This window comes from Leptidea sinapis, chromosome 3, assembly GCF_905404315.1.
Source record: "Leptidea sinapis chromosome 3, ilLepSina1.1, whole genome shotgun sequence".
Classification (NCBI taxonomy): domain Eukaryota; kingdom Metazoa; phylum Arthropoda; class Insecta; order Lepidoptera; family Pieridae; genus Leptidea; species Leptidea sinapis.
Window position 1 is genome coordinate 11,823,967 of NC_066267.1, and position 17,379 is coordinate 11,841,345.

The 17,379-nt window shown below is 35.0% G+C and overlaps 1 protein-coding gene across 9 annotated transcripts in view; it reads right to left on the minus strand.

The window, feature by feature from the left end:
- Positions 1 to 17,379, minus strand: part of LOC126979541 (broad-complex core protein isoforms 1/2/3/4/5) — a 145,504-nt gene that overhangs the window by 16,229 nt on the left and 111,896 nt on the right. For all 9 annotated transcript variants that reach the window (XR_007732839.1, XM_050828892.1, XM_050828891.1 and 6 more), the window contains 2 exons: positions 2,905 to 3,125; positions 1,270 to 1,452 (listed from right to left, as the gene is read on the minus strand). Coding sequence is in view for 8 of the 9 variants with exons in the window: in XM_050828892.1 (XP_050684849.1) it covers positions 1,270 to 1,452; positions 2,905 to 3,090 (369 nt within the window). In the remaining variant the exon portion in view is untranslated. The remainder of the gene's footprint in view (positions 1 to 1,269; positions 1,453 to 2,904; positions 3,126 to 17,379) is intronic.

A 17,379-nucleotide genomic window follows, 5' to 3' on the forward strand; every position in this document is an offset into this window, starting at 1 on the left:
CGCGTATGTGAAACACGCGTCGAATTGTTTAAAAGACAAATATTGGCGGAATTAACATTAAAGAAAACTCAAATCGTTTGGGGAATATTATGTAAAAGATATAACATAAATCGGTGAAAATGTATAATTGATTTAGTTTCTGTGAAATAATATTAATAGACAATTTAAAATTAGTTCGTAATATATAAATTAGTCTGCAATTAAATAAACACTTGTTAAATTATTCTAGAACATTCATAAAACTAATTGTTAGCAATAGATAGATATGACTAAGCATTATCTATTAAATTTACTTATTCAAATTGTAACTAGTTTTAAAGACCGTGGTAGCTATTTCGATAAGTATTAGTTCAAAGATATTTATATTATATGTTATTTACCATGTGTAAGGATTACTGTGTTTCAGTCTGAAGGGTGCCTTAGCTAGTGAAATTACTGGGCAAATGAGACTTAAGATCTTATGTCTCAAGGTGAAGAGCGCAGTTGTAGCCGCTCAGAATTTTTGAGCTTATCAAGAATCCTGAGCGGCACTGCATTGTAATGGGCACGGAGTTTAAATTACCATCAACTGCACGGCCTGCTTATCTCGTCCTCGATTCGATGATCACCTCACATCACCATTATGTTTACCTACAATTATCTTTTAAAGATTATCTTCTTCTTTTAAAATTTGATTGATTATAATTTATATTGAGCACCATTTCTATGTCAGAGAGGGCAAATGGACTCATCTGATGGATAGTAGAAACTAGCGCTCATGGACATCTCATCCAGAGATCTAAGGTCCGTATTCCAGAAGATGTCTCAATAAGTTATATCCATTATTGAGTGTGTTTTGTTACTTTCTTCATAACTGTGCATAAAAGAGACAGAAATGTGAAATGATTTTCCATTTGCCTTTGAGGTGAAAAGTTTGCTCTCATGGTTGATTATAAAAATATTTTTTATTAGTTTATTTTTGGTTTATAATTTTATTTTATTTTTCTATGGCAAAAGGAGGAAACGAGCGTACGGGGCACTTGGTCTTAAGTGATCACCGCCGCCAACTCTCTGTTGCAACATCAGAGGAATTTCAGGAGCGTTGTCGGCCTTTAAGGAATTCATAATTATTGTGCGTGCCTATAGATTATCATATCTACTTGTTGCAAATATTAATATTTGAAAGAACATTCTAGAGTTTCTTGCTGTTGTCTCATAGCATGGACGGCTTTCCGAATCGGTGATAATAATACCATTTTATAAACCTAATTCACTATTTACTGTACTTACCCCTGGTATATCGTCATTCTGAGTGAGACCAGAGACCCGGAGGACCTCAGCGGTCTTGAGGAAGGAGGAGAGGCTCCTCTGGTGCACGTTCACCTCGCCGTGGTAGATGAAGTCCACGAGCGCGTGCAGGTCCGTGAAGGCCACGTCTTGGAGGACTATCACTGGATGCTTGCATGGCGTTGACTGAATAAATTTAACTTACATTAATATATCTAATCTAATATAAAATAATATAAGCTTCTCGTGTCGCGGTGTTTGTAGTTAAACTCCTCCGAAACGGCTTGACCGATTCTCATGAATTTTTGTGTGCATATTGGGTATGTCTGAGAATCGTACAACATCTATTTTTCATCCCCCTATATGTTAAGCGTAGTCCAACTTTTTTTTTATTTTTTTTTTTTAATAATTGTTAATTATGATTGAGCATTAAAAATACATGTAACTTCAAAATTTCACCCATCTGCGATCAAATCTTACTTTTTTTTGTATCGCGATTTTATTATTATTCTAATCCATCCACAGACACGCGATAGAGTTCCAATATGACAATCGAATATAATGATTATTGTAGTATGATAAATTTTATATACCATTTATTTGGTAGGTCTGAGAATTGGTCGTCATCTGTTTTTATACCCTAAAAATTTTAATTATTGAATTTTTTTTATTACTTTATATGGCAATACAACGTTTGCTTGGTCAGCTAGTCTTTATATATATATAATTATTCTGTACGTGTGTTGACAGTGAACTCCTCCCAAACGCCTGGACCGATATAAATGATATTTTCTGTGTGTGTTCAAGTGGATTCAAGGATGGTTTAGATTCACAATTGAACTACCTCCTAAATGGCTGGACCGATTTTGATGAATTTTTTTGTGTGTTCCAGTGAAGTTGAGATTGGTTTAGATTCTTAGTTCCGTTCATATAATATAATTCTCCTGCTCATGTGTATGTTAGTGAAATAGTTTTTCAAATTTAAGACGTGTGTACAGGACAACGCCAACGTCTATCGGGTCCACTTTTATATATATAAAGATACTATTGGACCTATAATGTAGCCTATGTCCTTTTCCAAGCTCTAGTCTATCTCAGTACTAAATTTCATCAAAATGGGTTCGGTGGTTTAGGCGTGACAGCGTAACAAGTATAATATTATTAAGGATATCCAGAATAATAAATACAAGTGTAGTTTAATAAATTGCCAGACCATATAAATTACAAAAAGAGAAATATACAATAATTTAACAGTATTTTTTGAAGATATTATGAAAATATTACCAGTGGGAGGCTCCTTTGAACAGGATGCCGGCTAGATTATGGATGCCACAACGGTGTCGTATCTAGTCAAATTAACACTTATGCCTCAAGGTGACGAGCGCAGTTGTAATGCCGCTCAGAATTTTTGGGTATTTCCAGAATCCCAAGCGGCACTGTATTGTAATGGGCAGGGTGTATCAATTTCCATGTGCTGAACGTCCTGCTCATCTCGACCCTCATTTTCATTAAAAGAAAAAAAATATGTCTTTGCCATTACAGGGGGTCACACTCAAATTGTGTCAAAATTTTGTATTAATATGACTTGTATATACATATTTGTATTTAAATTTGTCATTGATTGTTATTTGTACTTACTTTTAGCAGCTCTCTGAAGTAGGGGCTGCATGCTGAGAGCACGACTCGATGTGCTTTGAGACTCTTGCCGTCGCAGGCGAGGGTCACATCCACGAAGTCCTCGTCATCTCGAAGGTTCTCGAAGGCGCTGGTGATGCTGCTCTGGTAGTTGTTCCACCGGAGGCAGAAGTGTTGTGTGTCCACCATCTTGTATTAGTTATATCGATTCATGTGTTCGTAATCTGAAATATGTGAATATATTTAGTTATTTGCAACTATAATATTTATAAATTAAAAATAAACCAGTCTAAGATATATTGATATTTTTATAATAGAGGCGGTAAAGTGGCAAGTAACTGATGGAAAGTAGATGATGAAGGTCGAGAGATGTGTTGCCGGCCTTTAAGGTGGAGTTATACTCTTAGCTTGAGGGTCCGTTACGGCCGCTTTCAATAACGTATCTCTAGTTAGGGATATATTATTGCTGTCACTGTTTAATGACAAGATCTTATCTGTCCATAGTTATGTCCAATATAGTTATAGTCCATCGCATTATGTCGAAAGGTTATTGAAATAAGTAAGCGCAAAAGGATAGATTTGTATACCTCTAGTAAGTTAAACTAAGGTTAACCTAAATAGGTTAGCTAGGTAGGTAAGCTAGCTAGGTTATTGAAAACGGCCGTAAGTCATTTCGGAAACTGCCCGTAATTGATTCCATAAAGGGGCTCTAGGTGCAAAAAACTTCTCGCAATACGCGTGGGTGTGGAGTGCCACAAATTAAGGAGTTCAAGACGCATGTCTTCTAAATATCTACGCTTCATTTCAATACCAACCGCCCATGAAAGTCTGGTAAACAATAAGTTGATTATTGTATTTCTTTTTGGGTTCCGTACCACAAGGAACTCTACTAATACTCCACTATCCGGCTGTCGGCTAGAGGGCTGTATCATAAACAGCAACTTTGACAGAGTGTGTTTTACAATAATTAGCAATTTTTATAGTAACTCTTGCCGCTTTAACAACAAATAGTACAAACTAAGATAGAAAAACTCAAAATGGTCATCACGCAAAAAATAAAACATCTTTATTCTACAAAAGTATTTCATAAGTACATTGTGTCACACACTTCACTAGGGTTGCTAACCGTACTCGAAGATAGAGTATTGTACGCTATAATCTATAACACTAATAGAAGTATGCTCAAATACTCTTTTGTAGACAATGTTTACTATAGCAGTACCAGTCATGTAATATTATGCAAATCCATCATCATAACCAAAAATTACTATTTCCTGTTAATATGTTATCAAAAAACACAAATCTTTTTAAAATGTAAATAGTATTACTCTTTATTTGGAAGTCCGTACTCTTTATGTTAATCTTTTGAAATCATATATACTCTATTTATTTTAAGAAAAGATGGCAACCCTACACTTTACGATAGTACAGAACCTTTGTAGGTAGATATGCGTCGGTGAAAGATTTTTTTTAATGAAAACAAGGGACGAGACGAACAGGATGTTCAGCTGATGGTAATTAATACGCCCTGCCCATTACAATGCTCCGCTCAGGATTATTGAAAAACCCAAGAATTCTGAGCGGCACTACAACTGTGCTGGTCAACTTGAGACATAAGATGTCAAGTCTCATTTGCTCAGTAATTTCACTAGCTAGAGCGCCCTTCACACCAAAACACAGTTATGTTTACACATTACTGCTTTACGGCAAAAGTAGGCGCCATAATCTAGCCGGCATCCGGTGCAAAGGAGCCTCCCACTGGCGAAATAAGGGTAATCATTTGAGCTAGAAGCAAATATTTGAGATACAAATTAGTTTATGATGTAATACTGTAAATGAATGTGTTTGTTGTTTTGTTTTGTTTCTCGGAACTGTTTCAACATCAAGTATTACCGCGTACGATACGGTTAGGTATGTATTTTGACACGTATTCACAGACAGTGTGCCGACATCTTCATATACAATGAAGATAGGTATTACTAAACATTGGAGACCATTCGCCAGGCACCCAGGCAGAAATTATTTCATTATGGAGTAACAATTAAAACCATTATTTATACAATGTGGTTACTACTGGCTAGATTATGGGTACCACAACGGAGCCTATTTCTGCCGTGAAGCAGTTATGTGTAAGCATTACTGTGTTTCAGTCTGGGCAAATGAGACTTGACATATAATGTTTCAAGGTGACGAATAGCACTGCATTGTAATGGGCAAGGCGTATCAATTACCATCAACTGAACGTCCTGCTCGTCTCGTCCCTTATTTTCAGGAAGTGTTATGTCAAAGAGCACGTCAAAGTATTTGAGCTCCGATGTAGGTCACACAACCTTGTCATATCTAGACCACTTAATGTCATCAAGTTACGGATTGCACATTGTTAGCATCCATTACCTATTGTCTACAATTGTTTAAAAACAAAACGAGCATTTTTTTCCCTTACAACAGACTCTATGTGGCCAATTATAAAGTCGATAATAGTTTAACGCGTACTTTCTGCGAATTGGAGAAATGCCGTAGGTAGTTGTGATTAGATTATGTCAATTTGCGGAAAGTGAGAATTGTTGATTTATGAATGTGTGTCTCTATTAGTGAATGTATATTTTGAGGGAAATTTCGGGTTTGGGTTGCAGCCCAATTCGTAGGTGAGGGCGTAAACCAGCTGAGTGTCTAGTGAGTGAGTTGTTCACGAGTTTCATACGAACTTTTTCAAAACATTGCGAGAAAAAAACAAACATGTATTCACCACACAGCAACAAATGCTAAAAATATGAAAAATTATCGAAAATGGCGCGTTTTTTTTTGGACGCGCCAATTGTAAGGTGATTGATTACATATAGATATAACCATAAAAAGTGAAGTTGTAGTTACCATCATAATAAAGTCTCAAATGAATTCAGAATATAATTTAAAATTCTAAAAATTATAGCTTGTCAGATATTATGATTATCTATCTCTGTGTAGATTAGACCCCTTTACAATACAGATTTAGCGTTTTGCAAGTTTCAGAGCGCTGTATACCTGATAATAATTGTAAAACTATATGTTACTTATTTAAGCAGCCTCTTACTGTTAGACAACCGATAAAGACAGGCCAAGAATATTAGTTTAGTGTGCGTGACAAGCTACGTCTAACACTCGCGATTTGTATGACACTTTGTGTTAGTGTGCGTGAAATGCTCAAATTAGAGCTTAACTCAAAACTTAATGTTTTTCGACGTTATCACAGCTGCCATCGTCTATCTACATATATAAGATCTGAGTATAGTATTGTGATAGGCTTTCTATAAAGAATCTAAATTGTATTGACACTGAAAGCCCTGTTTTAGACAATTGAAAGAGTGTCAAACAAACATTCACCCTCGAGCTGAACTAAACAAAACATCTCAACAAAACGTATTTTAGTAACAAAGAACATTGCAGTACCAACTGTGCCTTTGTTAACCTTTTGTGAAAACGCCCGATTAACTGTAGCTGAAGCCGTAAACCCAACCCCAAATAACAGTCACGTTTGTAACAGAACGTGATTTTAAAACTCGCGGTGGGCATTCTTTTTAAAGAGTACACGTTGCGACACTTTTCATGTTTACTCCTTTGTTTTACAGCGGCGGGCCTTAACTTGTCACAAGAAGAAAATGTATTCGTTCGTTTAAATAATGTGCAGGATCATTTTTTTGTGATGACTTTCGTAGGGACCTCGACTATTGATTCAATATAATCAAGTTTATTTCAACTGGCAGCATAGGTCACATGTACGTGTAGCAACCAACATAACATGTTAAACATCTTAGTTGATTCATTCGTATTCATTAACTAACTATTCCTACAAAAATATCTCAATCATGGCGAATAATATATAAAAGTTGACGTTTCCCTGGTGTCGTTGGAGGCTCCTGGGGTAGTTACACAAGCACCGTCTCTCACCTTGATAACAAATCTTTACCAGTGGGAGGCTCCTTTGCAAAGCATGCGGGCTAGATTATGGGTACCACAACCGCGCCTATTTCTGCTGTAAAGCAGTAATGTGTAAGCATTACTGTGTTTTGAACTGAAGGGGGCCGTAGCTGGTGAAATTACTGGGCAAATGAGAATTAACGTCTTATGTCTCAAGGTGACGAGCGTAGTTGTAGTGCTGCTCAGAATTTTTGGGGTTTTACAAGAATGCTGAGCGGCACTGCATTGTAATGGGCAGGGCGTATCAATTACCATCAGCTGAACGTCTCGTCCCTTTTTTTCATAAAAAAATCTAATGATAGATGCAGTTACTGAAACTGCTAAAGCGGAAGAAATATGCATGACTTGGTGATGGATATGTATTCGTTTCTTTTGGGATGGAGAGGATGGATTCTTGAAATCCGTCCGCATAATCCATATTAAATAGTTGTCGCTAAATAAATTTGACAGGCGACTTAAGATATCTAGTACTTATATCTGTAAGAGTAATAAATGCGTTTGACAATTCAAAGCATTTCATCGGCACCTTATATGCCTTGTACAACCGTTATAATATAATATATTAATCAAATCAATTCTTTATAAATAGAATAGAATGCTATTCAATATTATACAATTTACCACCGCTTTGAGCTTCCAAAAGCTTCAGTTTTGCATTTCATTTTTAGATGATATATAATTGTGCAGTGACCGTCACTATGTGACTTGCAGTCTGTCATTATTATCAGCGTTAGTTGAAGGTGATAATATTAACTTTATTAATATGTAACGTACCCCAAGAAAGTTTAACGAAATTGCCATATATCTACATAATTTGTCATCTTTTTAAATAACCTTCACTTATTTTATTGATGATTAATACACATATTAAATATGAAAACAAAATTTTATGTATATATAAATTGATTCGATTTGCAAGGGCGACATCTCAAGTCTATTTACTAGTATGCAAATACTGTGGTTGAGCAAGTTATCAACTTTAAAGTAGATCCTGTAGATGAAGCCACAACCTCAGTGTTGAACAAAGCATACAAGATTTTATGACGATACGTCACTTAAACAGTTGGCCCAGTTGGAAGTACACTCGCACGGAACGCGAGAGGTCGTGGGTTCGAGTCCCGCATCGTTACATATATATCTACATGATTCCGATCGTATAATAAGAAACCTCTGACTTGTACATGTTATCAACTTGTTATTTGTATACCTACATATAATAAAAAAAAGGAATAGTGTAATACAATATTAATTATTATAATAATGTAAAAAATGAGGCCACTAATGATAAATAGCTGCTAGATAGAGCTGTTTACGTATTATTCGCATTTGGCCTATTTTTTGCACAATAAAAACTATCACTTCCAGACAATTTATGTTTATTGGCTCACTCTCGATGATTTGTGATTTATTTATATGTAAACGCAGCTTAGTGATAAGCAGACAATAATTAATAAATGTGGAAGTTAGTGTCTGACAACGAGGTCTTGTACAATAATAAAATAGCTCATCCTTCCTTCTCTTACAAGTGCGTACTTGTGTGTTTTCTATCGCATTCATCACGGGAAGTGTTCCGAAGAGCTGTTTCACCTGATTCCTGCCGCCAAATTCCACCTTCACACGACACGCCAGAAATTAGGATATCATCCCCACTATCTGGATGTGTTTTGGTCCTCCACAGAGCGGTTTTCAAGGAGCTTTCTTCCACGTGCTACAAAGCTGTGGAATGAGCTTCCTTGTGCGGTGTCTGGGACGATACGACATGAGTACCTTCAAAAAAGCGCGTACACCTTTCTTAAAGGCCGTCAACGCTCCTGTGATTCCTCTGGTATTGCAAGAGAATGAGGGCGGTGGTGATCACTTAACACCAGGTGACCCGTACGCTCGTTTGTCCTCCTTTTCCATAAAAAAACATGTCTTTATCATTTATAAATACTCGAGATAATCATAAAACACAAATATAGCCCATAGATTGCTTATGGTTTTATAACGGAATAGTTAATACTTTGTTGTACATAATTCAAAATATTTACTTATTTTTATGATAATAAGGGACGAGACGAGCAGCACGTTTAGCTAATGGTAATTGATACGCCCTGCCCATTACAATACAGTGCCACTCAGGATTCTTGAAAAATCAACAAAATCTGAGCGGCACTACAATTTCGCTTGTCATCTTGAAACGTAAAATATTAAGTCTCATTTGCTCAGTAATTTCACTAGCTACGGCGCCCTTCAGACCGAAACACAGTAATGTTTACACATAACTGATTCACGGCAGAAATAGGCACCATTGTGGTATCCATAATCAAGCCGGCATCCTGTGCAAAGGAGCCTCCCACTGGTAAATTACTATTGAGTTTGAGCATTATAACATTATTAGATATGGTTTATTTCTGAAGTTATAAGTGCGGTGCGTTCGGGATAGAATGATGATGAATTGGGATCTAAGTTTTCCCCTAGTATAGTGTGAAGTGAAATATATATTCAAGATATTTAATTAACTACATTTAATAGTGTATTATCTTATTTCATTAAAACTATCATTTATATCTTTTCTTATTGCTTCTTATATATTTATATCCATATATATGATAATCTAAATAAAACTAATAATAATTAAGTTTAGTTAGGTACATAATTCATAAGATTAAAATTTTAGATTAAATTAGTAAACTTTAATATTTTATTTTTGTTGCATTTAGGGCGAGGATATTAGGACAGCCCTAGTACAGTCTTAGGTCTAATTGGGCTGCCAGTTACAATCACCAGCCTTAAGTTTTAGTCTAATGCTTTGTTATAAAGATTATGGTGTAAATGGTGTTCACTTTTCTAAGTCTCTAAATAAATAAATATACTTAAAATATATGTTATTACCGAATATTTCAAATAACGAATTTATATTTAGTCAATTTAATTGAATTCAACTGGAGATGTGAACAGATCCGTTATGAAATTAATCATTTTATAAAATTATTAGAGACCAGAAGTGTTATATAAAGGGTGACACACCGCATTGCAAATGTTCTATGTAAAGGATTGAAAAGGCTTCTATGTGTAGTACAAGTGACGAGAGCTAGCGATATGGTTTATTTCTGAAGTTATAACTGCGGTGCATTCGGGAAAACCATGAATTTGACCATAGCTTTTTCTCTAGTATAGTGTGAACAGGTCTATGTGATGATATATGATATAATTAGCAAATGACACTGTCAATATATGTACGTAATCGCTTACTACGGGCCTTATGCGAACGCTCTTAGGAGCTCAGCGGCAACGGAGAGGGCTATGCTTACCAGTTTGAGGTTCCTTTGCACAGGATGCCGGCTAGATTATAGGTACCATAACGGCGCCTATTTCTGCCGTGAAAGAGTAATGTGTAAGCATTACTGTGTTTCGGTCTGAAGGGCGCCGTAGCTAGTGAAATTACTGGGCAAGTGAGACTTAACATCTTACGTCTCAAGATGACGAGCGAAATTGTAGTCCCGCTCAGAATTTTTGGGATTTTCAAGAATCCTGAGCGGTACTGCATTGTAATGGACGTGTCGTATTAATTACCATCAGCTCAACATTCTGCTCGTCTCATTCCTTATTTTCATAAAAAAAATATGCTTGGAGTTTCCCTGCGTCAGCAAAGTCACCGATATAGCCCGGATGATTGCGAAACAGAAGTAGCAGTGGGCATATAGCTCGACGGACTGTTGGGGCAAACAAAAAAAATAAAGTCCTCGAACGACGACTACGTACTGGAAGACGCAGTGTTGGCAGGCCTTCCATAAGATAATCTGGTCAAAACCGCCAGGATAGGTTGGATGAGGGCAGAGTAGGACCAATCATAATGGAGATATTTGGGGGAGGCTTTTGTAAAAAGAAGACGTTTTTCAGCTGAAGTGATCTATCAATACTTTACATCAGGTACTATGGTACTAGTTTTTTACTTTTTTTACTGCGACCGGTGTCGCAATAAGGTGAAGATTCACTGTCCATACCAAAAAGTCGTAACAGCTATACTAAATTATAAATCGCTAAAGTCTATAACTTATGAATGTACAACTGCAGACGTTCCGTTTTGCCCTATTTAACTAAACACCATCCATCTTTTCACTCAAAAGGATTTTTATTCCATTTAACGCCTTTATGGAATGATATAAATACTATGAATACCTGCTTTTTTATTTTAATTTTTAATCCGATTTACATAAAGAATAAAATAGTTTAACCTATCCTAATTCTATAAACATTTTTGGAGTACAGAGATAAAGCAACTGGCAAATAAAATTGAATCGTATATAATAAGTTTTAAGGCTTAGTGTTATCTGAAATTGCTTGATTTTATGTTTAGCGTAATTCGCATTTATCATTCGCGTGTCTCGATATTTCAATGTTTAGGGTTCGTTAGGTTATATGTTAATATGGAAGTTGTAACCTTCTAATTTTCCTCTAAATATAATTTTTGTTTTTTTCTGATATTTAATTAATTATTGACATTTTACGTTCATCCGAGTTAGTGTCACCACAGTTATTTCTGCCATAAAAAGACAGTGCCGGCGTTAAAAAAAAAATTTTGCCGTTCAGTATGCTTTATTAAAAATAGGTATGAATATTTTTAATAAGACATATGACGGAAACACCATTATCGGAATAGCTAGGTTTTGATGTCGCTACACGTATGACATATTAAAATAATGTACAATCGAAAGTTAAATCACAACTTCAAAACTACTCGCTTTAGAAGAAAGTTTTGTGTATTTCTAAGGCATATATGATCATAAGTTTTAAGTGATTCGTCGGACTTCTCGATAATCTCCATTACAGGCAAATGAGACTCATCTTTAAGTATAACATATAGCTACGCCTTAAGCCCTTATGTGATCTGCTACGATTTAGATGATATTATCACTCACCAGGATAGATGATAAAGCCTAACATATTGAGGATTACGTATTTCTATAATAAAACTGACAGTTGTAGTAATTCCTGTCAATTTTAATCGGCCGTAACCTTAGATTAAGAATTGGTCTCCACTGCGCTCCAACTTGACACCGAGCCGTACTCACAAAGTACGGCATTAATATTACGCCTGAGTGGACGTACTCGAGCCAGTCTCGAACATAGTGTGACGTTGGCGTGCCACATGTTCTGTTAAACATTGCTAATAATTGAAACTAAAATGCTGGGTTGCGTACTAAAACTTTGCAAAGATAATGCTACATTCATCAGTAAGTATTTTGTATTTTATTTATTTCAATGTAAAATATCACGAATAGTATTTTACAAAATTAGAAACATGCCATTGAGTGTCACGATACGCAGTGCACGTAAGCAGTGCGATATCTAGTTGGAGCGCAGCGGAGACCAATCTTAACCATAGAAATCTAAATATTAAGTTACTAGACGTGACAATTAATAAATAAATATATTATAAAAATAATAATATACTTATATAGGCGTCTCGCAAGGGTTTATCACTAATACAGATTCAATAACCTTCTTATTTATATTTTAATATCCGTCAACAAGCCACTAATATAAAGAGTCAGGAATTATTCTACAATAACTATAGTTTTTTTTTTATAAAATTTTATGGCGTGGTAACGAGAACTTTAAGCCTTAACTATGGGTAAAACTCATTCATAGATAATAAATAATACATTGTTTTATCACATTGAAAAATGTTTTATGTTGTGATACTCGAAAATATTAATGTTAATTTGTATTATTTGCAAGATTTATAAACATATTTATTTTAATTATATTGGTCTCTCAAGTAGTAATTATTTCGATTTAAAATCAAGTTTGCTTAAGCCGTGACCAGTTTTTATAGAGTACTTTTACAAAATATCGGATATAGAAATATTGATTTCGCAATCAGGTTTGAACTTGACAAAATTTTATCAACTAGATAACCTAGAATATGGTCGCGGTGTGAAGATTAAAATTTACGAGTTTATTGGACATATTCCTAGATTGATAAGCTCACTTTGAGAATTGTTTTATTCAAAATATAATACACACTGGAACGCTGAAAGCACCATTGATTTAACGCCAACTTACATCTATCTCCCTATCCAAATGTTTTGAGTTTTCTTTAGTGTTAATTCCGCCAATATTTGTCTTTTAAACAATTCGACACGTGTTTCACCTCTACCCGAGGCATCCTCAGGACATTTTGACTCGCCAAAATTTGGCACGAGACTGCATTGTTTAAACGACAAATATTGGCGAAATAAACACTATATAAAACTCAAAACATTTGGATAATTATGGATTTCCGCAATGTAATGCCTATTTCAAAAAATTTTCATTTATCTCACTGTTATTGTAATTAAAAACTATTTGCTTGAAATTAGAAATGGCTTACTTTCGATTTGAAGTTTGATAAAGTTTTAGTTACTTTACTGTATCTATATAATTAATTTACGGTCGCTTTATATTTCCTTTTTAATTTATATTAAAATAGCTCCCAATATATTTACAATGCCATTGCATTGTAAATATATTGGGAGCTCAAATAAATTAAGGCTTGTCTGACGACGAAGAAGTCTTATGTACTAAAAAGAGTATGTTGGTTTATCCTTTACTTGTGATTCGTGTCTTATTCAATAAAAATGCGTATTTTCACTTGAAATTCTATAGACACATAAAAAAAAATTTACCGCAAAGAAGATGAGTTTAATTCCAATGTTTAACATGCATTTAATCTGTTTATTAAGCTTATAAGTTTAATGTTTACTGATATGAAGTTACTTTCGCTTTTTAGTTTTGATGAAGACATATCGTTTACAGAAAATAATTAATATGTTTTGTGACATTTGCGATAAACTTGTGCAGTTATGGCCAGATTTGTACGAGAACGAATCCTTGATTTATAAAAATATACTAACATTTTATTGAACGAAACGTCAGGATAAATAATGTTGATTTTACAAAAATTGTAAAAATTTGCTTATGTAATGATGTGCCTTTAATTACAAAAGTATTTTATATAAATTAATTAAATTAATTTTATATCTATTGACACATTCGCGAATGAAGCTGTCCTAAAGCTGTCCCCTGTTCTTGAAAATTTTCAAAATAAAAATGTTGATGCACCATTGTACATGATATCTAGTGCTCACACGTTAATTACACTACTTTAAATAAGACGCGATTAAGTTTTCACCAAACTTGACTTGTATCGAACAATTATTTTTTATTATCATTCGCAGGTCACCTTGTAATGTAAAATAGATATTATATTAAATAAATTAGATTCATTTGGGACGCAGTGTAGCGATAGCCCTGTGTTATCGCGGTTTTTTTTGTAAATTTAGCGTTTTATCAAAGACCTAGGCTACCTGATATCTTATCGGTGTATAGTTTAGGTTTCTGTACGCTTCTAGCGATGTTATAGATATTTTTATGTAGTTTTATCACAAAATAAATATTATTTGAAATAAATGTAGAGTTTTTACACAAGCTCTTGTTCGCGACTTTGCGTACGTAATTGAGTAATTTGCAAGTTAATGATTTCAGATATGACAAGTCATTGATATTTTTTTTAAGGGATAGATACTCTTCTTGAAAAAGCTTACAAGCTCGTATCTATTAATTTCCGTCTAAAATCGTCCGGATTCAGAACTATGTGAATGGCTTACTATGCGTTGCGTAGAAACTTTTATTAACAGAAAGTGCAAACAATTCCAACATCACATCACTCCCCACACACTCAACTATCATCGTCACCAGCTAACTTTACCAGTGGACGGCTCCTTTACACAGTATGCCGGCTAGACTATGGGTACCACAACGGCGCCTATTTCTGCCGTGAAACAGTAATGTTTTAACATTACTGTGTTTCAGTCTGAAGGGCGCCGCAGCTAGTGAAATTACTGGGCAAATGAGACTTAACATCTTATGTCTCAAGGTGACGAGCGCAATTGTAGTGCCGCTCAGAATTATTGGGTTTTTCAATAATCCTGAGCACTGCACTGTAATGGATGCAGGTATCAATTACCATCAGCTGAACGTCCTGCTCGTCTCGACCCTTATTTTCATTAAATAAAAAGCTGTTTGTGTGGCGTTCCTCCATTGCGGTTTTTAAGGCACTTTCACGCATAACCGAGGACTAAATTCTTTCCTCGATCCGTGCTTGCTGGTCCTGCGTCAACTCGTGAACGAATGCTGCTTGTGGTGCCAGGTCGACCTGTTATAGTAAATAAATCATTGTATTTGTTGGATGCAATTACTAATTGTGACAGTAATCACGACCATCATGTTCACGCAGCATCTTACACAAACAATAAGTTCAAGCGTTTAAAGTTGATGCATACAATATACGATAATTTCTATTTATACAGTTAATTCTTTATTACTTTTAATGAAATAATTTATATTGTTTAAACACGACTCATATATTTGATGCAGCACCTTACAAACTAATTTGTTATATATATATTACAGCCATTGTAAAATACTCAATTTAAAAGTGTGGTCGTTGAGTTTTTTATATGTTCTTCTCACGAGCTCAACTTTTTACGAACACATGGTAAATTCAGTAATTTAAAAGAAATATTTGTAGTGATGTTTCAAAAGCGCTTAGTTTTAGCATAATTGAATAAATTTTATTTGACTTTGACTTTAATGTTTCCAAGATGATCCGGCATGGTTAAATTAAAAAGAAAGCGCTAAGGTACGACTATACACATACTCTAGACATATATATCTAGAGAACATTACAGTCATTTGTTATTTGCACAGATGTTATGTCTGTTACTACGTTTGCTTATTAGAACTGTAGTATTTGTAAAGATGTTACTAGGAAGTAGATTATGGGTACCACAACGGCGCTTATTTCTATCGTGAAGCAGTAATGTGTAAGCACAATAACTGAAATTACTGGGCAGATGAAACTTGACAATTCAAAATTTTTGGGTTTTAAAAAAAATAATGAGTGGCACTGCATTGTAATGGGCAGGGTGTATCAATTGCCATCAGCTGAACGTCCTGCTCGTCAAGTCCCTTATTGTCACAAAAAGGTACTTTTTTATCGTTGCCAAATACGTAAACTAAAATATACTTTACCAATTACCGTTATAATTCTTGTTGATCGTGGAAAAAGTATCTTCGCGTTTTATATGAAAATTCATAACGTTATTTTAAAACGTTATTTTTATTTCTAATATTTTAATAACATTTGATTACAGTATACATTTTTTTCGATAATTTTTTGCCATCTTGGAGGTAGTGTAAAGTTCCGGCAGCTTTAGAAATTTTGGATGCTCTGAATTTTTGTGGTTTTTCAAGAATCCTGAGTGGCACTGCATTGTAATGGGCAGGGCGCATCAATTACCATCAGATGAACGTCCAGTTTCATAAAAAAAAATACGAACTTACATATAGTATAATTTAAAAATATCGCTATATTTTACGGAACCCGTCGTATAACCAGACACACGTTTGGCAATCTTTTTCTAGGTAATATTATTTGATATAGACGACAGTTGTGCGTTGTTATCGCGTTAAGAACTAAAAAGTTAGGCTTTATCTAGCGGTGTCAGAGCTCATGCACATGACCTAAGAAGATGTTATCAAAAAAATTACTTATAGAAACATAAGGTGACTGTTGTTTCTAGCTGGTATCTTATTTTAGTTTGTTATGGCGAGCGACGAATTTGGTTAAATAAATATATTCAATATCTTTCATTATTAAATATTATGTTTTTTTTTTTTAAACTAGCTCTTGCCCGTGCCGTTATAAATACTATGAGTGGTTTTTTTTAATGAAAATAAGGGACGAGACGAGCAGGACGTACAGCTGATGGTTATTTTTTAACTGGTAACCCAAAAATTCAGAGCGGCACCACAATTGCACTCGTCACCTTGAGACATAAGATGTTAAGTCTCATTTGCCCAGTAATTTTACTAGCTACGGCGTCCTTCAGACCGAAAGACAATAATGCTTACACATTACTGCTTCACGGCAGAAATAGGTGCCGTTGTGGTACCCTTAATCTAGCTGGCATCCTGTGCAAAGGAGCCTCCCACTGGTAAATGTATCCCCATATATATATATTTGAAGAGGAGTAAGTATAATGCAGCGTAAGTTCTCTCGCTGGTAGGACATCACTAGTGATAATACTCTCTCGAAAACAGTGGAAAAAGCCTCAAAAGAAGAAGAAATTGGCGGCAGGAATCAGGTGAAACAGCTTTTCGGAACACTCCCCGTGATAAATGCTGTATAAGACACAATGGAGCGACGTCTCTACGCAATGCCAAGTGATGGAGCCGTTCACAGTGTCATGGACTGCCATATTTCGAGCAACTCTATACATATATTATGACATAAAATTTGAAGATTAAACAGAAAAAATGGGTCACCCCAGGAGGGGTCGAGCATGAAAGGTTGCGTGGAAATGGTCATTTCTCTTACTGTTTATCTTTTTTCTTTGTACGTGGTGACCATGAAGACCATTTGTTATATTTCTATCAGGACTAAAAAAATGTTAAAAGGAAAAATTTATCCATCCATGTTTGAAAAATCAGCTA